The 23,597-nt window shown below is 56.2% G+C and overlaps 2 protein-coding genes across 3 annotated transcripts; both read right to left on the bottom strand.

Annotated features, from left to right (window-relative positions):
• Positions 1-5,800: 5,800 nt before the first annotated feature.
• Positions 5,801-14,934, bottom strand: Tubb3 (tubulin beta 3 class III). The gene is made up of 4 exons (XM_005335407.5): positions 14,785-14,934; positions 8,621-8,729; positions 8,094-8,204; positions 5,801-7,177 (listed from the first exon to the last, which is right to left on the bottom strand). Exons 1-4 carry the CDS (start codon positions 14,839-14,841, stop codon positions 6,102-6,104), a joined length of 1,353 nt encoding a protein of 450 aa, XP_005335464.1. The 5' UTR covers positions 14,842-14,934; the 3' UTR covers positions 5,801-6,101.
• An 881-nt stretch (positions 14,935-15,815) lies between these two features.
• On the bottom strand, positions 15,816-23,478 carry Mc1r (melanocortin 1 receptor). Of its 2 annotated transcripts, none has more exons than XM_040279801.2 (2): positions 18,065-23,478; positions 15,816-17,748 (listed from the first exon to the last, which is right to left on the bottom strand). In XM_040279801.2, exons 1-2 carry the CDS (start codon positions 19,003-19,005, stop codon positions 17,727-17,729), a joined length of 963 nt encoding a protein of 320 aa, XP_040135735.1. In that variant the 5' UTR covers positions 19,006-23,478; the 3' UTR covers positions 15,816-17,726. The 2 variants fall into 2 exon arrangements, with proteins under 2 accessions (XP_040135735.1, XP_021589023.1); XM_021733348.3 differs by having other exon boundaries at positions 15,816-16,446.
• Positions 23,479-23,597: the final 119 nt, after the last annotated feature.

The raw sequence follows: 23,597 nt of genomic DNA, 5'->3' as shown, positions 1-23,597 counted from the left end.
TTTTCTGTTTTCGTTAATCTTTGTTTTCGGACAATCATCCTGCTCCTCAGAATGGAAAAGGTCAGCATCAGGGCTACAGTTTTCCATGGGTAATAGTGGCCATGGCCACCCACTGGAGGAGGGGAGCCCCGGTACAATGCTCGGTGACAGAGACAGAGATGCCTGAGAGGGCTAGTGGGTGCCAGGTTCCCCTCCCTGACCCTTCCCCATCCTGTCACATAGCCCACACCATACACTGGTGCTTGTGGGTCTGAAGGGTGGGTAAGGGGGTAGGAAGTGATTGGTCTCAAAATCAGAACAATAAAGGCACAGGTGGCCCAGGAGTCCTGGCTCTCCTCGGCCAGAGGAGCAAAGCTGCAGCTCTTACTGGTGAAGGTGCTCTGGAGGAAGCAGACGTTTGGCCACTGTAAGCCCAGAGGGGAGACACACAACCTTCACCAAGACTCAGGACAAGCTAGCAAAGAGCCTCCTCATCTTCTCTGTGAAATGCAGATAAAGGAGAAACTGAGTCCTGGAGTGGGAGAACTGTCCAGGAGGTGTCAGAAGACCACAAAGAGGCAGCCAGGTCTAGGGGAGTACAGAGCACGGTTTATTAGGGGACTCACAGAAGCTGTGGTCAGCATGTCCAGGATTCTTGCAGTTTGGGTCAGAAGGAGGGGACTTACATAGGGTCAGCCAAAACAGTGTATCTCAAGCTAGTAAAGAGGAGTCAAGCTCGTTCCTGTTGGGTGGCAGCAGGGTAAAGCTCCACTGGCCTCTTGATGGTCTGTTTATTTACGGTGTGTTGGGAACTCTGGGAGACAGACCAAAGTTGCTCAGGGCAGCATGCGCAGGTTGGGAAGGTTCAGGGAGGTGTGTACAGTCCTAGGAGAGCGCCTGACAAAGAGAAAGCTCTGTGGAAAAGTGGTCATTCTTTATCTTGGAAGCAGATTTAGCAAAGCAGAACTGGTCCAAGGCATTTCAGGTGCAGATGAGAGAGGCCCAGCTGCCTCTTCACCGTCTGAGCTACCATCCTCCCAGAGGGCGGGCAGCGGCACAGTCTGTGCAACTCCAGGGCACTCTTCTCTCCTTGAGTTATGACCACCTGGAGCTGCACAGTGTGGCAGCTCCATCAGTCCCTTTTGGACACCCATCTGAGCTGCGGTGAGTGGGAACAGAAGAGGAACTGAGGTGCTCTCTGTCCCCACCCCACTTGGCCACCACTCTCACTGAAAGCACATGGAAGAATACAAAAAGAAGAAGGGGATGGAGGCAGCCCTCCATGGACCACATTTCTGAGGGGAAATTTGTGGCAGGCCGCCACAAAGGGCTGGGTTTTATAGGGCTTAGCACCACCAGGTCGTGGAAGGAGTTCTGGTGGCCAGCTCATTTAGGACAGGGCAGGAGGGCAGGTGGGGGACAGTAGGGAAGTTCCCCGAGGCCTGTGGTCCATATCCTTCACTCGCAGTGACCAGGAGTGAGCTGTCCGTGTGCTTGAGTTACCAAATGGCACTTGAGCTCCACTCAGCGCGGGGGCGGGGGCAGAGCTGGGCAGAAGGGTGCCTGGACTCGGCCCAGATCCCGCGTGGCATCACGACTGGTACATTCCATTCACCAGTTGCAACTGGATCTTCTCTCCCCACAGAGAGTTGTGACCCACCCACCTGCTTGTTTATGGTGTGGTACTTGGAGTTCTTTCTTCTTCACCACTTAAAAGACACTGCTGCCGTTACATTAAAATTGCAAAAATGCTGTGGTGGTGGTTCTGACCTGTCTCTCAGCTGCTCAGGAGGCTGAGGAGGGAGGATCTCTTGAGCCCAGGGGTTCAAGACCAGCCTGAGCCACACAAGGAGACCCTGTCTCAAAAAAGAAGAGAAAGTCATAGGAGGCGCCTGTCTTGGGGGAGGGGTAAGCCCACGGAAACGGCACACGCCTGCTCAGAACGTCCACACAACACACTGAGCCTGAGGCTAGCACAGCTTTCCCGAGCCCCGCCACACCTCGTGATGAGGCAGGCCCTCTGCTGCAACTTTGAAAAACCAACTCGAGTTCTGCTTTTCCTTTCTACACAAAGCCGCTGTCCATCCCCATATAGCAGCTGTCATGGTCTGCACATGAGGCCCGCAGGAGGTGAGATGGATGATCTGATTGTAAAATGGTGGCCTGGTCCGATTAGCAATCTGATGGGCTCCTGGTGATAACTAGCCCGGGTGGGCAGGGCTGGAGAGTTGAAGATCTCGTTCCAAGCTCCTCCTGCCCTCTCTCTCCTTCCTGGCTTCCCTCTGCTAGGCCCTTCCTCCGTGATGTCCTGCCTCAGTTCAGGTCCAGAGCAATGGAGTTGACCCATAGGGACTGAACCCTGAAACCATGAAACAAAATGAACTTTTTCTCCTAAAAATTCTTCTTGGACATTTTGGTCATCGGGAGGAAAAGCTGACTGACCCAGAAGGCCACCCCGAACCCACTGGCATCAAACGGGAGCCTTTTTATCATGTTCACCCTGACGTGCCTATCCCAGATGGGGACCCCTACCTGGAGCTCCATACACATTCTCTTTGGGGTATTTGTTGTTGTTTTGTTTTTGCAGCTATTCTTACAAAAGGCCATTCTGAGTTCTAGAGGAAGGGGTTAGACTCTCTTGGTGAGAGTGGCCGGGCTGTGGCCGGGCCTGTGGTGTGGAAGCCGTTCTGTGGCCTTCTTTGGAAGCTGCAACTTGTCAGGTGCAGAACATCTTCACCTTCAGACGGGCTTCCTGCACTCCAAAGCTGGGAGGTTATGCAAGAGAGGAGGCAGCAGAGAGAGGCCAAGAAGGGAAGCCAGAGGGGGAAGAGGGAGCAGAGTGTGGGCCCAGAGCTACAGCAAGGGGCTCCAGGAGGAACACCACCCACCCTCTGTCTGCAGCACCATGGCCCCAGCTCATGCAGCCTCTGCCAGTGCAAGCTCAGCCTGGCCACCAGTGGCCTAGTCTGAGCTGGAGGTGGCCTGAGCTGTGCATTCAAGGAACATAAATGAGGGCTGGGGTTGTGGCTCAACAGCAGAGCACTCGCCTCACATGTACAAGACCCTGGGTTCGATCCTCAGCACCACGTAAAAATAAATGAATAAAGTCACGAGATTGTGTCCAACTACAACTAAAAAAATGGATATTAAAAACGGAACATTAAGGAAAGTGGTGTGAACAGAAGTAACTGGAGGAGAGGTAGGTGTGAGGCCACTGAGTGACTCTGCTGCCCTTGAGGAGTGGGCTCTGCAGGGTATGAGCAAGAACAGTGAGCACTGACCGCCACCCCACGAGCATGTGGCCGCCATAGGAGGAAGGGATCAAAGTGGCCCAGCAGGAGCAGGAGCCCAGTAGGGACCAGAAAAAATGGCAGACATAGCAGCAGATGTGGGGATTGGAGTTCTGGGTGGATTCCGAAGATCATGTGATAAAATACCTGAGAAAATCAACTTAAAAGGAAGAAAGGCTTGTTTTAGCTCAGGGTTTAAGAGATTTGGCCTGTTGTTTGGGTCTTGTGTTAAGGCAGAGCCTCATGGTGGAAGCCTGTGGTGGGGAAAACCTGTTCACCATGTTGCCTGGAAACCTAAAGCAAAGAGCGAGAACGGAACCTGGGTCCCAATGTCCCCTTCAAGGGCTCACACCCAGTGACCTAACTTCCTTCCACAAGGCCCCTCTTCCTCAAAGTTCTACCACCTCCCAATAGTAAGCCTTCAGCACGTGACCTTTGGGGAACATTTAAGATCCAAACCCTCCTGTGGAGCCGCCCGCCCGATTTGCTGGCAGCAGGTGTGAGACACCCTGGGGATTCTGGGCTTTATCGAGGGCTTCACAGCTGCTCTGGGGTGAACGGCTTTCCTCCACCCAGGGAAACCCTAAGACTTGGCCCAAGTACCTGGGAGACAGAGTTGGCATCACCACAGTGGGTACCCGGGCTGGGGAGGGGGTCAGGACATGTGGAGTTCCGTGTGTGCCAGACTGTTTGGGACACCTCTTGGATCTCTGTGCAGTCCCCCTGGGCATCTGGGCCGGCCCACTGGACACAGCACAGTGACACTGGGCCTGTATCTGACTTGGCCCTAGGAGGGCCTGGTGCCCTTGGAAGCAGCTGCATGTAATCTGGCCCACATGAGGCCACCGTGGACGGGAATAGGCTGCATGGAGAACAGGCAGACAGTGCCCTGGTGCACAGCTGGTGACCAGCGGATGTTAGTCTCCAGAGTGAGGCTTTCGGCTGTGAGTCATCCCAGCCAACACCGTGGGGCATCAAAAATCTCCTAGTTAACAGGACAAATCGCTCTTCTGTTAAGTTTGGAGTGCTTTGTTACACAGTGACAGCTGAGACGTCACATGCACATCTGTGTTGCCATCTGTGCTGGACACCAGAGCCCAGCCTACATCAGAACCCGAGGTGCGTGACCCTCCAGGGCTCCAGTTCTCTGCTCGGAAGCCAGAGCTAGCCGCCCCCTCAGTCTCATTTCTTCTGCACTCAAAGCTGCATGAAGGTGATTGAAAAGGTACTGCCTTCATGGAAGCCACTTCTGGGGTACCGCCAAGCAGAGTGCAGGGCATTTGGGTCTGACAACGTGTCTTGGCTTACCAGACAAGGGGCCCCAGGGAGGCAAAATGGAGTCTTGCCCCAGGCAAGCAATGCACACCTGTGGGAGACCAACCTTAGGGGTGACTGACTGAGTCACACTCCCCGGCTGGGTGCTGAGGCGCTCAGTCACAGCAATGTGTCAGAGCTTTCCCCATCTTCTTGGGTGCGAGGGTCGGTGTCTGGTGCATGGGTGTGTCCTGCTACAGCCCATGGGTGGAGCTACGCTCACCTGTTCCTTTGTGATATCACCCCTTGCCCTGTTTAGGATAGAATCTTCCATGGAAGTGCCTTGTGTGTGTCCCCTCCTCTTACTGTGCCCTTGGGTGTGGCCTACCCAGGTGTCAGTCAACCTGCTGACAGTGGACATCATGAAGATAGACTCAGCCCCCTGAAACCTGACCCCTGGCCTCATTTGAATAGCTTCTCCTCAATAAAAGGGGTCAGCCCTCTCTCTTTCTGCGGACCCTTAAGGTCAGAGGAGCCATCACAGCGACCCCAAAGAAAAAGGTATTTTTGTCTCTTGTGTGGTCATTTTGCACAGCCCAGTCAGCCCAGTTTTCCTGGAGTGACCCCCGAGCCTTTTAGTCGTGAGAACAGAAACTGGCACACACCCACCATGGACGCCTGGGCAGTTGACTTCTTTGGGCTTCAAGAAGTCAGTTCCCACCTGACTTCTTACTCTGTAGGAGGAGATGGGATGTGGGTGAGCATCTCTTCTACCAAGCCCTCTTCAGGTGCCAGTGTCATGGGACACTGGGCCTCCTGCAGCTGCAAGAGACGTCCACCAGGGGGTGCAGGGAGCCATCACACCTCACTGTCCCCCACCAGTACCTTCCAGAAGGCTCCCTCCTAGCCTCCCTAGCCCAGGTCTCAGGTGCTGCACTGACCAGAGGGTGATTAGAAAGAAGCACTGAGCCTGAGCTGCCCTGAGGGGGGCCTGGGACCAGTGTGGGATTCTTCCTGAGCCCCAGGAGACACTCGCGTTCAGGGACAGGGCTCCACCCGGGCAGGGCTGGTCCTCTCCGGCTCTCCTTCCCCACTTGAGGACTCCCAGGGCTGTGCCCTCGACACACCTGGCTTCCAGAACAGGCCTGGGTCAGAGGCCAGCCTGGGAACCATGGCCTGTCCCCATCTGGGCCACACTGCCACCTCTCCTCACCCTTCTGAACCAGACTTTCCAGAATGAAAAAAAAAAAAAAAAAATCTCCAGCACCAGGCAGGGGTATCTGACAGCAATAGATTTATTAAGTATCCCCCCCAAATATAAACACAAACCAGTAAAAAAACAAAAGAGACCATGAAACATCAGGCCTGGAGCCACAATGGAAGAGACAATGAGCCACACGACAGGGACACGGCCTAAGTGGGAGGACAGCCCAGTGGACTCCCGTGGGTGGGGTGGGCCATAAATACTGAAGGACAGCATCGGAGCCCTGGGGTGCTGCGGCCTGGGAAGCAAAGCTGGGGCAGCACTGTGGCTCCAGGGCCCTGGCTGCAGTGGCCCGGCACCAGCTGGGAACCGCCTCACTTGGGGCCCTGGGCCTCGGACTCCTCCTCGTCGTCCTCGTACATCTCGCCCTCCTCCTCGGCCGTGGCGTCCTGGTACTGCTGGTACTCAGACACCAGGTCGTTCATGTTGCTCTCGGCCTCGGTGAACTCCATCTCGTCCATGCCCTCGCCCGTGTACCAGTGCAGGAAGGCCTTGCGCCGGAACATGGCCGTGAACTGCTCCGAGATGCGCTTGAACAGCTCCTGGATGGCCGTGCTGTTGCCGATGAAGGTGGAGGACATCTTGAGGCCACGCGGCGGGATGTCGCACACGGCCACCTTGACGTTGTTGGGGATCCACTCCACGAAGTAGCTGCTGTTCTTACTCTGGATGGCCAGCATCTGCTCGTCCACCTCCTTCATGGACATGCGCCCACGGAAAACGGTGGCCACGGTGAGATAGCGGCCGTGGCGCGGGTCGCAGGCAGCCATCATGTTCTTGGCGTCGAACATCTGCTGGGTGAGCTCGGGCACGGTCAGCGCGCGGTACTGCTGGCTGCCCCGGGCGGTCAAGGGCGCGAAGCCCGGCATGAAGAAGTGCAGGCGCGGGAAGGGCACCATGTTCACGGCCAGCTTGCGCAAGTCGGCGTTGAGCTGGCCCGGGAAGCGCAGCGAGGTGGTGACCCCGCTCATGGTGGCCGACACCAGGTGGTTGAGGTCCCCGTAGGTGGGTGTGGCCAGCTTGAGGGTGCGGAAGCAGATGTCGTAGAGCGCCTCGTTGTCGATGCAGTAGGTCTCGTCCGTGTTCTCCACCAGCTGGTGGATGGACAGCGTGGCGTTGTAGGGCTCCACCACCGTGTCCGACACCTTGGGCGAGGGCACCACACTGAAGGTGTTCATGATGCGGTCGGGGTACTCCTCTCGCACCTTGCTGATGAGCAGCGTGCCCATGCCCGAGCCCGTGCCGCCGCCCAGCGAGTGGGTCAGCTGGAAGCCCTGCAGGCAGTCGCAGTTCTCGCACTCCTTGCGCACGACATCTAGGACCGAGTCCACCAGCTCTGCGCCCTCCGTGTAGTGGCCCTTGGCCCAGTTGTTGCCGGCCCCACTCTGACCTGTGGGGTAAGAGGAGGAGGTGACAGGCCAGGGCTGAGGGTCTGCAGCCTGAGCACTGCAGAGGGACTTCAGAGGTGCCTTCTTCTTTAAATATTTGTTTGTTATTATTTTTTTTAGGTGGACACAATATGTTTATTTTTTATTTTTATGTGGTGTTGAGGGTCGACCCCAGCGCCCTGCGCATGCCAGGTGAGTGGCTACCGCTTGCGCCACATCCCCAGCCCTGCCTGCTTTCTATAAGTGCATACCCTGCAGGGCACACCTTCTCCACCTGCCGCGGCCCTGGCCATGGCAACTGCGTGCTGGGGACTCTGGACTCTGAGACTCTGGGGTCAGTCCAGTGCCTTGTTGTCTCACAAGGGCAACCTGGGTGTCCGGCTCACCTTCCCTCCCACCCCACAGTCCCTGGTAGCTCAGGAAGTGAGGGAGACCTCTTCCTGCATCTGTGTGAGGACAGGAATGTTGACCTCTTGCCACATGCTCGTAAACAGAGTCCCCTAGAGGCCCTCACCCCACCAGTTCCAGATGATTCCAGAAACTTACTTGTATTTTTACTCCTCATTCTTCTTTTTTTTTTAACATTTGTTTTTTGCTTATAGGTGGACATAACACCTTTATTTTATTTTTATGTGGTGCTGAGGATTGAACCCAGTGCCTCATGCATGCCAGGCGACCGCTCTTTCCTCTGAGCCACAGCACCAGCCCTCCTCATTCTTCTTGAAATGCAAGAGTTGTGTTTCCCACACAGAATCCTCTCTGGGCCTCTAGCACCCAAATATAAATTGGAAAGATTAGTTCCAACCTGTATGGTCCCAGCAAAAGACTTTATCCCGTTTCTGACTCACCCCCTCTGCAATGTGGGTTCACCTGCCCAGGCTGCTGGGCCCTAAGTGCATATGTAGCAGAGAAACTTACCAAAGATGAAGTTATCAGGCCTGAAGAGGTGCCCAAAGGCCCCAGACCGGACACTGTCCATGGTTCCAGGCTCCAGATCCACCAGAATGGCCCGAGGCACATACTTGTGAGCTGAGGGGAGAGGGGGGCTGCTCAGTAATGTGGGTCTCAGGGGCTCCTGCCGTGTATAAAGTGGTTGATACCTTAGATGGCAGTCAAGTTGTGCATCCCGGTGGGCAGGCTGATATTTCACCAGTTTGCTATGGAAATCACTCTGCACTGGTTACCAAACAGCCCCCAACCAAGCCCTCCAGTGAGTGGGCTCTGGGCCCTCCCCCAGCCTGCTCCTCTGGACGGTACACCTGCCCTCTTTGCCATCAGAGGTCTGCACCTCACTCTGTGCTGGCTGTCAACTGACTTGACATTTTCATTCTGTGGGTATGAATGCCCCATCTCCAGGACACCTGCTAGCCTCTGGGCCCACCAGTGGAGGCAGAGGTGTTAGGACTCGCCCACCCAGGCACCCGGTTCCCAAAGGCAGGGCTTACAGGAGGCCTCATTATAGTAGACGCTGATGCGTTCCAGTTGCAGGTCCGAGTCCCCCACATAGTTGCCACTGGGGTCGATGCCGTGCTCGTCACTGATGACTTCCCAGAACTGCAAGGGAGGCACAGAAGCGTCAGCGAGCAGCCACATCCAAGGCTAGGACCCACCCTCCCGGGGCCTTATAACTCACAGCCTATGAGTAGGAAAACCTTGTGCTCTCACCTGTCAGACAACCCACTGCCTGGGGGCCCAGGGGTAGACCAGGGCTCAGCCCACACAAACCAGGTTCCCAGACCCAGCTTTGCACTCATGGGCAAGGAGATAACACTTCCTGGGCTATATTATTCCTTCTTTCCAGACAAGGGAAAGCAGGCCCAGATCTGTCACATCCTTTAGCCACTATGTGTGGCCCTTGGCCTCAGAGTAAGCAGTGTCCAGTGCTGGGGCTCAGCCCTGCCTGTCATGGTTTGATTGTGAGGTGTCCCCTAAAAGCTCACGTGTGAGACAATGCAAGAAGCTTAAAGGAAAAATAACTGGGTTATGGCCTTAACCCAATCAGAGACTTGATCCCCTGATAGGATTAAACGAAGGCCCGTAGGGTCAGCTGGAGGAGGTTGGGTCGCTGGGGGCATGCCTTTGGGGTATATATTTTGCATCTGGCTGTGGAATCTCTCTCTGGTTTCTGATCATCATGTGAGCTGTTTCCCTCTGCCACACTCTTCCGCCATGATGTTCAGCCTCACTTGAGCCCTGAGGAATGGAGCCAGCCTCCTATGCACTGAGACCTGTGAAACTGTGAGCCTCAAACAAACTTTTCCTCTTCCAATTGTTCTTTTCAGGTCTTTTATTCACAGCAGCAAAAACTGACCAAAACACTGTCTTAGCCAGGCAGACCCACAGGGACCCTGGGAGCCGGTGTTATCAAGCACCCCCAACTGAGTCTGCAGCTGGGCTACTGGGGTCCCATGTGGGAATAACTTCCCTCAGGCCACCCTCACCTTGCTGTCCACATGGAACCTGGCAATGCTAAGGCTCATGCCCTACCACCTGCTGCACCCACTTGGGCGGGAACACACAATGCTTCTCAAACTCTGGTCCCACACCTGCAGCGGAGCAGGGTAGGTAGCACAGGGCATGTGCTTGGGGACTCACAGCTTGGCCCCACCTCTTCCCAGCTGTGTGACCTCAGGCAGGTCACCAGGATTCTCTGTGCCCTGGTGCAGTCTGTACAGTGAGCTTGATAACAAATCTGTAGGAATACAGTGAGCTAATCTATGCAAAGCAAATTAACAGTTCATGGCAGATGGTTAGTACCATGCAGAACTGTTAGCCCACATGCTGGCACACACCCTGGATGAGGGAGCATCAGAAGAAGTCTGCCCTCATCCCAGGGACACTTCCTTGGGGTACAGCATCTGCCTCCTAAGTCACATGTGTAAGACTCTAGGGATGTAGGACTGTGAGGCCCCTCCCAGAGGCTCCTCTCTGCTCCTCGGGGCTGCAGTGACTTCCAGATGAGTTACTGGTGCGAAGCCTTGGGAACAAAGGGCCTCTACATAGGAGTCATGTGCTGGTGGAAGAGAACAGTTTGCATGTGCTTATCTATATTTGGATGTCTCTGAGAGAGACGCAGAGAGCGGTGCCTGGGGTCCTGGGCTGGGAGAGAGACTGCTTTTCAGACTATTCTTCTTTGGTACTGTGGGAATTGTCACGTGAACACATTGGCTTTTAAAGTAAGATTCGTTAAAAATAAAATTTTAAAAAGTCCAAAGAGTATGAAGAAAGCATTTACTAATAAAAGTCAGGAAAAATGTTTCCTGGCAGCTTATCCCAAGAGACTGTTTTCAGGGGTCACTTCTCAGCAAGGAGGAGACTGGATTTCTTTCCCTCTTGTGTACTTGGGTTGGAGGCATTTAGAGGTATTCTTCTCTGACCCTGGAGGCTTTTTTTTTTTTTTTTTTAAAGAGAGAGGTGTGAGAGAGGGAGAGAGAATTTTAATATTTATTATTTAGTTTTTGGCAGACACAACATCTTTGTTTGCATGTGGTGCTGAGGATCGAACCCTGGCCGCACGCATGACAGTCCAGCGCGCTACCGCTTGAGCCACATCCCCAGGCCCCTGGAGGCTGTCTTAAAGACCTGTTTGGTTGCTGACAGTCCAGAGCCAGGGCCCTTGATCCATTAGTCTGGAGGGCCCCAGCCTCTGGCTACAGGGCCACCGTGAGAGGAGCTCAACAGTGTGTGTGTGTGTGTGTGTGTGTGTGTGTGTGTGTGTGTGTGACAGTGCACGCAACTCAGTCAGTGGTAGCCACATGTCCAGTGAGAAGCAGCCCTCCCCAGAGAGGACACCAGCCTCAACCTAGACAGACAACGATGCCCACAGGCGACTGGCTCAGCCTTGACCAGGAAGCCTTCCACGGGTGTGGGCTTCACTGGTCACAAGGTCTTCAGTGCTATTTAAAACCATATGTGCAGGTAACTTAAATAAAATGGATCGGAAGAACAGAAAATGGTGTCTGGACCCAGAAGGGAACAATGTTTCCTCATCGGCAGTGCTTTTTTCTTTTGGGCAGAGCCTAACATGTTGCCCAGGCTGGCCTTGAACTCCTGGGTTACAGTGATCTTCTTTATTCCCCAGCCTTTCCCAGCAGCTGGGACTACAGAGCTAGGCCACCGGACTCGGCAGTGTTTCAACGTATCACAGGAAGAATATATTAACCATTGCATTTTTTTGTTAATAAAAAATTGCTGGGCACAGTGACATATACCTGTAATCCTAGGGACTTGGGAGGCTGAGGCAGGATGAGAGCAAGTCTGAGGTCAGCCTCGCAATTCATAAAATTGACTTGACTCAAAGTAAAAAAATCAAAGAAAAAAGGGCTGGGATGCAGCTCAGTGGTACGGCTCCCCTGGGTTACCACTCAGATTAAATAATCTAAAATAAAGTCTTATCCGTAAAGTACATTATGAAACATGTTTAATAATCAGAGCAATATAACTTTGAAAATTAAGTAGCATCATCACAGAAAAGAAACTGCCAGATGCAGCATGGATCCTGGGTTCTGGGCCCAGCCTCGCTTTGCGACCCCAGGTTGTAGGCTGCAGCCGAACCAGGGGGAGGGACCCCAGAGGGCAAGGGGGGGAAGCCCCCTCCCATTGGCTTACAGGGCAGGCCCCGCCCTGAGGCCCCGCCCAGCAGCGGATGGAGGGGCGTCGCCCAGGCCTCAGGCGTTCTGTGGGGCGCAGACAAAGAGGACTCCGGGCTGGGTCCAGCGCTGCCCGGCCCTAGAGGGGAGGAGAGTGGGGTTGGGGCCTGGACCCAGCCTAGGGAAGCAGGGGGAGCCCTGTCTGCAGGTGGTTGCAGGGTGGGGGGCGGGGGTAGGTGAGTCCCCGCCCACGATGCATGACCACGCCACTTCTGCAAGACCTGGATTTAAAATCCCTGCCCGGCAAGTGACTCGGCCGGAGCTGCGCTGTTCTCGTCCTGGGGGCGGGTGATGCCCATCTCGCCACAGCCTTCAAGATGACAGAAACAAAGCCACCACGACGGTGCTGATTCCCACAAATTACTAAGGCTCCGCTGCAGCCACTGACCCTATCCCTCCTCCGCCCGCCCACCCCAGCCAGGCACCTCCTGGAGTCCGAGGCCCTTTGTGTTGAGCCTGGCCCACCCGGGACCCGGGAGGAGGAAAGCAGCCCCTGGCCCACCTGCAGCTAGTGGGCAAAGCTCCTGATCCCCACCGAGGCCATGCGGGGAGCTGTCTCCCGCTGTACCAGGGGCCAGCAACAAGAGCCAAGAAATTTCCTGTGGTCTGGGGTAGATGCTGAGCAGATGAATCCTTCACACAGGGCCCTGCCCAGGGACCTCCAGCTTAGGACTCCTGAGAGCAAGGTTGGGGGGCTGCAGAAGAGAAGTGCTAAGTTGCTTCACACTGATCACTGATCACCACAAAGGGGAGAAGGGAAAAACAAAGTATCCCCCCTCCTCCGAAAATTTGCCTCTGTTTGCTTCCCCCCCACACTACTGAGGATTGAACCCAGGGCCTTCCATACACCAGGCAAGTGCTCTACCTCTGACCTACATTCCCAGCCCTTTTTATTTTATTGAGACAGAGTCTCACTAAATTGCTCATCCTTCTGCCTCAACTGGGAATTATGGAATAGTTGGGGTTAGAGGCTGCACTACCACACCCAGCCAGAAATATTTTTTTCTCATTGTTTTTGTTTTGGTACCAGGGATTGAACCCAGGGGCGCTTAATCACTGAGCCACAACCCCAGCTCTTTTTAAATTTTTTAAATTCTGAGACAGGATCTTGCTAAATTGCTTAGGACCTCACTAAATTGCTGAGGCTGGCTTTGAACTTGTGATCCTCCTGCCTCAGTCTTCTCAGCTGCTGCTGGGATCACAGGAATGCACCACCACGCCCAGCAGGGGAAATTGTTTTTAGACAAACATAAATTAGTAAAAACAACTCAAAAGGAATAAAAATAGGAAGCAAACCTAATATTCCATAGTCCAGTGTCCGAAGACACTGTCCAGCACTCTGTAGGCTGCATAAGGAAGTGGGTGTAGACTTGACTGTTAGAGCTTTTGTCTAATGTGTGCCTGTGGGATAGACGTGCTGGGCCAGGCCTAGCAATAGCAGCAGGGTCACCAGGCAGGCCTCAGGGTGCCATCCTCTCCACCCAGCACTGACCTCTGACCCTCCCAGGAGCAGATGTTCAGAGCAGGCCTGGTCCCCGTGACCACAGTAAGGAGTGTTCAGCTCCTCCCATCAAGTCAGGGCAGCTGTCACGGACTGCCCCAGGAGTCCTGATTAGATCTGAGAACCCTAGCCCTCAAGCCTCCCCTCCCCCAGTATCCCTCCTAGAGGGACACAGATGTCTCTTCTGGTGATTAGAGGATCTCCCTGTACTGCCCCACCCCCTTCAGATGCATCTCCACCCTAGAGCCAAACTTGCAATTTACATGTCAGCCACGTGGCTGCCCCAGCCCATGGTAATTAGCTTTTTGTTCCTGCCTGGTTACCATGGCAACAGCCTCCAGGGGAAGTTCTGGTTGGACCCCTTCCCCTCCAGGAACTATCTCCCCCAAGCCCCTCTTGGGAACTAGCTCCACAGCAACCTTGAGCTGGGTCCCTGGCTTCGGTCCTGACAAAGCCACCTCCCTCCACACTGTTGTTCTAAGGGTAGACCCTTCCACCCACCCAGCCCAAGCCCCAGCTCTGCAAGGGACAGAGCTAAGGGGTCAGCCAGCTGCCTTCCACCTGCTGTGTGACCTTGGGCAGGGGACAGCCTTCCAGGACTTGGGGACAGGAACGGCTATCTCACAGGCCGGGTGGGGATGAGGACACCTGAAGTTCCCTGCAGAGGCACACACCAAACCTTTCCTTGCCTCAGCCTTAACATCTGTGAGGTGAACTCACAAGGAGAAATGCAGAGGGAGGCTGCAGCCCCCGCACCTGCGGCTACCCTTTGTTCCAGTGTCCAAGCTACAGGAGTAGACCCTGGGTGGGCGCGGTCCAGGGAGGTATCACGCCTTTGTCCAGAAAGAGCAGGGTTGAGGGAAGAGTCCAGTTCTGGACCAAGGTCACCCTAGTCCAGGCCCAATTCCTCCAACAAAGGAATAGGGTGGGGCTAGGAAGCTAGGTTTTCAGAACAGGGTTGGGGACAGGAGGGCGGCTCTGTCCCTTGGAGGACATCCCGTTCTTTCAGTGGAGGTTTGGGCAGAGGGAATCGTCATAGCTTTGGGGGAGAGCCCCACCCAAAACTGCTCACCCTATCCATCTCACTCAAGGCTAAGGTGCGGCCCCAAAGAGGGCCACGCCCAGACAGTCCCCCCAGCAGGCCTGCTGAGGCCGCGCGGGGGAGGGAGAAGGTGTGGATGGAGCTGAGGTTTAGCAGCTGACGTGGGCTGCCCGCCAACAGGCCGAGGTCACCTGGGCAGGGGCAGAAGAAAGGCGCGGGTGGGAATCACAGGGCAAGGATTTCGACGCCCCTGCCGCCCGGCGGGGTACCGCGCTCATCCCTTTGTCCCGGGCTGGGAGCGGCGCGAGGTGCAGCCCGCGGTGCACCACGCCTCGCTCCCCGGGGCCGCCGCGCGGTGGAGGTCCCCGGGATGAGCGCCGGGATGCAGGGCGGGCGGGGGCGGACGCGTGGCCTCACCTTGGCCCCGATCTGGTTGCCGCACTGGCCGGCCTGGATATGCACGATCTCCCTCATGCTGGCTGCGTCTGGCGGGCGGCGGCGAGCGCAAGCGGACAGTCGGGCGGGCTGCAGAGGGTCGGCGGCCCCCGCCACCAGCTCTTATAGCGCGGGCCCCGCCCCCGCCGGCCTGACATCAGCGGGCGCGGCCAATCCCAGGGCGCCGCCGCAGAATGCGGCACCGGCTCTGCAGCATCAGCACCGCACATCCCGGCTCCGCCCGCGCAATGCGGCGCCTACTCCCGCCGCCGGGACTAGGCCGGGCCCGGCACCTCCGAAAGGAGGGGCTGGCTCCCAGAGGGTCCGGTTGTGCGAGTGGGGACTCCAGGGAGGACAATAGAGCTGCCCTGGGCCCTTGGACATCCCTCCCCAGGCAGCCGCCCTGATGGGTTCCACCACTGCTGCAGCCCCACCCTGAGGCTTTGTGAGTAGGGTCTTTCTTCTCATCCGCTTAGGAACAAACCCCCATCTTCCTGGATCCCTATCTTGTGGCAGACAAGGTATTCTGGTCTCTGCCAGGTTCGTAGGGGTGGGCGAGGCAGGAACCCACTAAGCAGGCCACCTGCAAGAAAGCGAGCTTCAGACAGGACCCAGAAACATCCGAGTTAGGAGACTATGGGAACAGAAGGGCGGCAGGTTCTGTATGCAACTCAAGAGTCCCTGACCTGGCAATGGAAGGTGCCACCCGCCCTCCCTCCCCGAGGGCTGCCATGAGGAGGCATTGCACTCCTGGGCATTCCCAGCGCCTGGCAGGCAGCCCTTGCTCCATGAATATCTGCCTCAGGAATCGTCCTAAAGGTACATAAGCCAGGCACTGGACCTACCAGGGCAAAAGACAGAGGACAGCAGTTTCTGACTCATTCCCTGATGTCACCTGTATCCTTGAACTCTTGGTATAAGTGAGGGTAAGGAGGGGACCTGGAGCCATCTGGAACCACCTACTTATGGAGACTGTCAGGAGAGGAAGGAGAGGATGGATCTGCCATGCATCATTCTATTCATACATACTGCATTGGTTTAATATTCATCTAGGGTTAGATATTCCAATGACACCTTATAATGAGGTCCTCATGGAATTCTGATGACAGAAATCCCTTAAGAAGGGTCTCAGGCAGCACCACAGTGTGTAGACCCTCAAGCATCATTCACTTCAAAGCCAGCAGCTGAGAACAAGCTGCAGGCGCCTGTGCCCTCTATTCTGTGCAGGAGTGCTGTGTGTTGTAGTTGCGTCTCTCTCCTCTCTCTCGGGAGAAGCTCCCTGGTTTGGCAAGCATAGAAATGGGTCTTTTGTTCTCAAGAGATGCCCCTCCCCCACAGTTTGTCCGTGATGTGGCTTTCCGTGGTTGGTTTCCAGCTGTCCCCATTCAAGGAGTCCTGGGTGAGTATTTGGCTGTGCCTCCTGGTCTGTGCAAGGGAAGAAGCTTGGAACCATCCATAGGCCTGGACTCCCTCTCTGCCAGGATGGCATCAGACCAAGCCAGCTCCCCCTCTGTCCCCAGAGGGCTCTGGTGCCAGGCTGAAGGCTGACTCACTGTTCTGTCTCCCAGCAGAGACTGGCCTTGCCGGGAACCAGCAGTCTGGGCTGCAGCTGACAGCAAGGTGGGGGCTGCTTACTAGACCTGTCTGGGAGAAGGTTAACAGGACATGATAGCTCCCACCAAGCCTACCCAGGGAGGAGGTCTGCTGATGTCCAGTGTCTGTGCAGGAAAATGAGGTGGGCTTAGTGAGAAGCCCAGGTTGCTTCAGAAGAGGGGCACAGGGGTCCACAACTCTCTAAAACCAAGCAGTATAGTTCACCCCAAGATGCCCACTGCCCTGGACTCGGTTTTGGACATCCTGAGTCCCCAGACAACCTCACCCCATCCTCAGAGGCCTTGTCTAAAAATTTCCCCGGGCTGGCAGAGCACTGACCCAGCTCCCAGGGGGACAGTGACTAGCAGAGAACAGACCCCAATCCCTGTTCCACCCCGGGCCACAGGCCCCTCTGGGCATCTCATAGTAGATGAGGATGGTCCCATTCACTGTGTGCCATAGCTGTGGGGTTGCAGGGATGAGGCCAGGAAAGGGGCATGCTCTGGCTGGGGTCAAGCGTCTGCACCTCAGGGGCCGGGACTGGGTGGTGCTGCTACTGCCAGTGTAGAGTTGGGCCAGAGGCCTTCTGGGCAGTATGAGTCTTGTCACCATGGAGGTGACTGGGGGAAGGGGCTGCTGAACACGTGTCCTTGGCTCTGTATTGCGGTTTGTAGCCACAGAGAGATAGATGGCCAAGAAGGAGCTGAGGCCTGAAGTTGATACACTCTTCCCATGGACACTGGAGGCCTCTGGAACTGTGGTCTCCTCCCCTGGGTAGACAGTCATGATTTCTGGGATTCCTTTCTCCCCATCATAACTACTGTCCCTGCCTTCCCTCCACCCGGATTTCAAGCAGCTTCTGGAAGAATCCAGGAGATGGTGGTGAGGCTGCACCTGGGCACAGCATTATTACCAATTGTTTCCTGGCCCTGCACTCCCAGGCACTGGCCACTGATTCAGACGGGCAGCCTCTCCTGCAGCCAGAGCATGCCTTTGCTGGATCCACATGCCTGGGGTGAGTGTGGTGCTGGATTCCCAACTCTCAGGTTTCCACTGAGCCTGCAAACTGGATGGATGCTCAGCCCCACTCTGGTGGACACCCCTGTGCAATAGGCCCATTCTGCAAATCCAGTCCCCTAGCTCACTTCTGAAAGCAGCCTGCTGCACAGCTGTGGCTGGATCTTTCTGGTCACAAAGTCCTTTCTCCTGAGGCCCTGAACAGGAGTAGGGTCCCTTTTCCATGGCTCCTATTGATCTTCCTGTCCCAGCTGCTGAGGGCACAAGCCCCAGGAGCTGGCAGTAAAAACCAAGTGATGGTGGGCATGGCCTAGTCACAGGCAGAAGCAGAACTCCCTAGGACAGAGAATGTCTCTTTAGGATCCTAGGATCTGCCCCTGCTGCCCAGTAACCAAGCCCCTCCCCTCCCCAACTTCCTCTATTTCCCACAACTTCTTTTGAGGGTTGGTTTCTGGAGGTCACACTTACCCCTCTCCCTGTCCCCAGTCTGTGCTTCCACACCTTTAGAGATCATCTAGTCTGTCCTTTGGCAAATGGGACCAAGAAGGGAAGGGCCTATCCAAGGCCACACAGGACTCGGGCCACTGGATACCTTTGTCTTACTCTGCCCAGCATCCCGGCCTTGATTCCAGCAGCCACCCTCCCTGCTCACCAGGAGCACAGCAGCACCTCCTTGAGTGTCAGGCGGAGCTCCCGGCTGCGGAAGGCATAGATGAGAGGGTCCACAATGGAGTTGCATATAATGAGGGCCAGGAACAGGTTGAAGTTCTTGAAGACACAGCTGCAGGCAGGGTGCTGGGGGCAGAGAACGATGAGGGTGAGGTGCAGGAAAAAGGGGCCCCAGCACAGGAAGAAAACACCCAGGAGGGTAGTGAGGGTCACAGCGCCCTTCAGGCGGAAGCCCTGGTGCACTGGTCGCTGCATCTTGTGGAGCTGGGCGATGCCCTGGGCATGCTGGCATGCCCGGGCAAGCATGTGGATGTAGAGAGCTGCCATGAGTGCCAGCATGGCCAGAAAGAAGGTGACGAGACAAAGCAGGACAGCTGCGTGGTTGTAGTAGGTGATGAAGAGGATGCTGGAGAGGATGCTGGCCGCCCAGATTGCCACAATGGCCCCCCGTGCGCGGGGCAGCGTCACAATGCTGTGATAGCGTAGTGCGTAGAAGATGGAGATGTAGCGGTCCACAGCAATGGCACCCAGAAAGCAGAGGCTGGACACCATGGAGCCACAGGTGAGCACGTCCATGACATTGTCCAGCTGCTGCACCACAGCCGCTGGCGTTGCCAGGGCGCCCACCTCCAGCAGCAGGAAGATGGCAGTCTCCAGCACATTGCTGGTGCTCACCAGCAGGTCAGACAGGGCCAGGCAGCAGATGAAGCAGTACATGGGAGAGTGCAGGTTGCGGTTCTTGGCGATGGCCACCACCACCAGCATGTTCTCCACCAAGCTCACCAGCCCCAGGCCAAGGAAGAGCCCGTCAGGAATGGACACCAGCAGGCACTGGGGGCCCGTCTGGTTGGTGGCCAGCCGGAGCTGAGGGGTGGCCGTAGGGGTGGAGTTGAGAGAGCCCAGGAGCCTCCTCTGTACAGGCATAGTCCTGTCCTCAGAGCAGGAGGGGTGGATGGAGGGTCCCAAACTCCAGCTGTGTCAGGCTCCAGGCACCAGCTCAGCTCATGGTGCGTTGGGTGTCACTCACACCTGTCCTGTTCCATCCCGCTCTCACCCTCGCACTCACCCTCTCCCTGGCTGGACAAAGGTTGGCCTCGGCATGGCCCCAGTAGAGTCCAGAGACTTCCTGGCTGGAACCCTGAGTTCTGCGGTGTGGACCTTCTGCTCAGGGAATCGGAATCTCAGTCCACAGTGCCAATGAAGCTGGTCATCCACTGCACTGCCAACCTCTTCTCTGGAGGCTGCTCTGGTGGGGACCTCATCTGCTCCGGGAGCCTTTAGGTCACCTGCCTCTGATAACTCTGCCTGGCCTCCTGCCTCCCTGGGCCAGGGGTAGGCTGAGGTCCCAGGAAGAATGGAGCCTTTCTTTAAAGTTGTCCGCGGAGCCCCTCCTCCAGAGGGTGGCACATGATGGGCGTGCGACTGAGCTGCGTGAGCACCCCGGGACCGGCCGCCAGGGGTGTGAGCGGCACCCAGCAGGCGCCAGAGCCCAAGGACCCCTGGGCACAGCGAGGGGTCAAAGCCATGCTGACCTTCCCCGTGCTCCTGGCCCTGCGTCATCAGTCCTGCCTCTGAGGACCTGCCCCTGTGCCCCCTTCTGAGAAACTTCTGATTCTCCTGCAGCCTCATCGCGGCTTCCCTGCGTTCCCCGGTGCTACTGGGCTCTGCTTCATGGTGGGAGCAGCTGCCAGCCCACCCTGCCAGGCAGGAGGCACATTACCTCTGGGGCATTTTAAAATTTTTTATACTTTCATTTTATGTATTTATTTTTATGTGGTGCTGAGGGTGGAACCCAGGGTCTCACACATGCTATGCAGCCACTCTACCACAGAGCCACCACCCCAGCCCCATCTTTCTTTCTTTTTTGAATTTTTGCTGAGAGTGGAGCCCAAGGCTAGTGCTCTACCAGAGCCACACCTGCCATCCTGAGAATTTGTAAAATGATTAAAATCTCAAGAAACAGTTGGCAAGGCAGGAGCCACAGCCTCAGCAGAGGCTCAGCGCTAGACATACCCCACAGGAGCACCTTGCCATGCCAGAGCGGCCACAGCCCCCAACTGTAGCACTGCTGGGGCTGTGGGGGGCCGTTTTCCTGGCGGCTGGCCAGATGCATCCTGCTGAGGTCTACCAGCAGCCTGTCACCATGCAGACTTGCTCACTCACTGGGGCACCAGCTGCAGCTGCCTACCCCTCCCTGGTGGCACCCCCATTTCTGCTGTGGGCATACAGGACCTGGAGCTGGGGACCACATCAGGGCACTCTTGTCTCTGGCCTCAGTGGGCCACAGCCAGGGATGGCACCTTGACAACCATTTACAGCCCTTGCCCGGGTGGGGAAGGCAGTCCTGCTCCCATTTGGGTATCTGCTAGGCTCTCTCCAGAGTGATGTGTTTGTGTCTTGCATTACTGGAGACTGTACCCAGGGTCTCGCACAGGCTAGGTAAGCCCTCTACCAATAAGCCATATCCCCAGCCCATTTAAAAAAAAATTATTTAGACTCTATTTTGTGGTACTAGGGATTGAATCCAGGAGTGCTCTGACACTGAACTATATCCCTAACCTTTTTTAAAAAAATTTTATTGTGTGTTTACTTATTGGCAGTACTAGGAAACGAACCCAGAGGCCCTCTACCACTGGACCATACCCCCAGCCCTTTTAATTTTATTTTGAAGCAGGGTCTTGGCTGGCCTTGAAGCTGTGATCCTCCTGCCTGGGCCTCAGCCTCATGGCCTCACTGAGATGGTGGGTGTGACCACTGCACCTAGCAACCCTGAGGTGTTTTGAAAGCATTTGTTTCTGCAGTACGTGTGAGAATCCATTCTCTCCCTCCTTCATCTTTCCCACTGCCAGACACCTCGGGCCACACCGTGCCCGCACACCGGTGTGTGAAAGCAGAGGATAGCGCCCACTAACACTGGTTGGACACTCCTTACATCCCCACCCTGCAACTCACCAACTCCTCGTGTTCACTGTGGAGCACTAAGTACAACACAGATGGAACCCACAGATGACAATGAGAATGACGGCTTCCCCAGCCTGAGGACAGCCAGGAAGCAGCACCCAGACCCACAGATTGAAGAGTGGCCCGCGCCAGAGCAGCCTCAGGTCCCTTCCTGCCTGCTCTTGCAAGCCACTGTCCTGACCTCAACACCACAGGTGAGTTTTGCCTTTCTTGGAACCTTCTGGTTGGTATTTTGAATCACACTGAGATTCATTCTTTTTAATGCAGGTAATTAAAATCCTCCCACTTAGACCGTGTGGTGTCCATTATGTGAGCAGATCATGCTTGGCATTTGGGCAGCTTCCAGCTACTCGGGACAGACCAAGGTGGCGTTGGAGGCTTGGCGCACATCCCCTGGGGAACAAGGGGCAATGTTGGTGCCACAAAGTGTCCATCCTTAGTGGATCTGGCCATTTTCCATGTTGGTGAACTGCTTCTTTCTGGCAGCTCACCAGTCCCACAAGCCTTCACGGAGAGCCCGCATGGAGGACGGGGCCCACATACTGCCACACCCTGAGCTCAGCTCTTTGCCTCCATGACCTCTGCCCCTCTTGGAGAATGGCCGAGAGCCACATGCAGCCCAGGCAGCAGCAGCTGCAGACCACTGTGCACCTCCGGGCAGTGGCAGGCAGCCCGCCCCACCCCCTGCTTCAGGGCCCCTTAACAGGGATGTGGATTTCCACTTCCATGAACAAGGCCTTTGAGAGGGATGTTTCTCCCCATCCCTCCTCTGTCAAGCCTGAGACTTCAAAGGCATGAGACTGGGGTAGCCTTTGGCAGAGGTGACCACATCCTTCCTCTCACGAGACCCAGCTGGCGGGCTTAAGAAACCAGACAACCCTGCCTCAGGACTCCCTGTCTTGGACCTCACTGGACACTCCTGCTGCAGGCTTCGTGGGAAGGAGCCCAGTACAGCTGCGCTGGAGACAGTCACCTTTTGGCTTGTGACAGCAGGGAAAGTGGAGAGAGTGGCCTCAGGCTGTCTGTGCCCAGACGAGGCCAGATGGCGCTAAGGCTGAGTGTACCCTGACCTGGATGTCCTGGCGCCCAGTGCAGCTCCCAGTCTTGCCCCAGATGGGACATACTTGGCCCTCACGGAGTATCCTGGTGCCCACAGGAGGGCAGTGCACAGCAGGCCTGCCCCCCACGGGGAGAGTGGGGCCACTACCTGACCCTCATGCCCAAGCACAGCTTCTCAGGAAGGGCGTTGGCCACATCTTGGCAATGTCAGCCTCCTCTGAAGTCCCTGTCTGGAAGGTGACAGGGAGGTTTGCTCCTGGGTGCCCACCTTGTCTAGCTCAGTGAGAAAGGCCACAGCTGGTTAGCCACCCTGCCCATCACACAGGTCCTCCTGCTGAGGCCAAGTGGTCCAAAGAGGAGCCAGGCCTGCTTGGCAGCTAGGCCTTCGTGGCGGTTCAGAGGTGTGAGCAACTCTAGGAGCGTGCTCAGCTGTAGCACTGCTCAAGCCCAAGTGCACCGTGAGGAGCTGCGGGCTCAGGGCCTCAGGAAGCAGACCTGCAGCTGAGCCGGTCCCTCGAGCCCAGGGCCCTTCTCTCTGCTCGAATGCTAGAGTGCTGGCCGTCCACTTCAGAGGTCCCTGGCTCCTGGATGCAGGATCACTGCTGTGGCTACCCCCCCCCCCCCGTTTCCTGACCCTTCCAGAACTCGACAGGATATTCCTCTGTTGGTTACTAGGGACTGAAAAGCATGCTATCCCTGCGCTACACCCCTAGCCCTGGCCTCAGCCTCCCGAGTTGCTGGGATTACAGGTGTGGCCAACACGCCTGGCTTGGGTCACATGATCTGTCCCTCCAGCGGTTAGGCACAATGGCGCTGAGGCTCCGGTGTGCCCTGGCTGTGTGGCCAGCTGCGAGCCAACCCGGGGGTCTTATTGGAGCTCCCAGTTATCCCCAGAACAAATGTCCATTAACCTGTCCTATACCCCGCAATCTGCCCTCAACAACTTTCTTCCTAAACTTGCTTTTTGGGCTTCTCCTTCACCCCTGGACACTGCCCCTGAAGCTTCCCAGCTTCCTTCCTTCTCCCCGTCTCCTCCCCTCCCTCCTGCCTTCCTTCCCTCCTGTGCTGGGGATGGGGTCCGGAGCCTTGTACATGCCAGCCCAGTGCTCTACCCCTCAGCTGCGTCTTGGCCCTCCAGTTTCCTAATACAGTACCGGGCTGGGGCTGTAGCTCCAAGGTAGAATGTGTGCTCGGAAAGTTCAAAACTCGCAAGTTTGGAGAGGCTGCAGTGTCCTGCTGAGGGACCCCCCCCACATTATCCCCAACTGCTCGAAAAGAACTGGGCTGTGGCCTGAAGGCCAGCCACGTAGACATCTCTTCTCAATACAAGCCTGGAGATCCCACACCACCAGGGATCCCCCTGGAGCCCTGTGTTCCAGATTCCGGTGTGGGCCGCACGTGGGCCAGGGCTGGCTCTGGACTCCTGAATGCTGAGGTGGAGTTGAGTGTTGGAGGAGGAGCCCCCGCAGCAGGGAAGGAACCCATCCATGTTTGCA

The sequence above is a fragment of the Ictidomys tridecemlineatus genome, chromosome 15 (genome assembly GCF_052094955.1).
Source record: "Ictidomys tridecemlineatus isolate mIctTri1 chromosome 15, mIctTri1.hap1, whole genome shotgun sequence".
Lineage (NCBI taxonomy): Eukaryota > Metazoa > Chordata > Mammalia > Rodentia > Sciuridae > Ictidomys > Ictidomys tridecemlineatus.
Note: the sequence above shows the minus strand (reverse complement) of the source record. Positions and strands in the feature narration are given on the sequence as shown.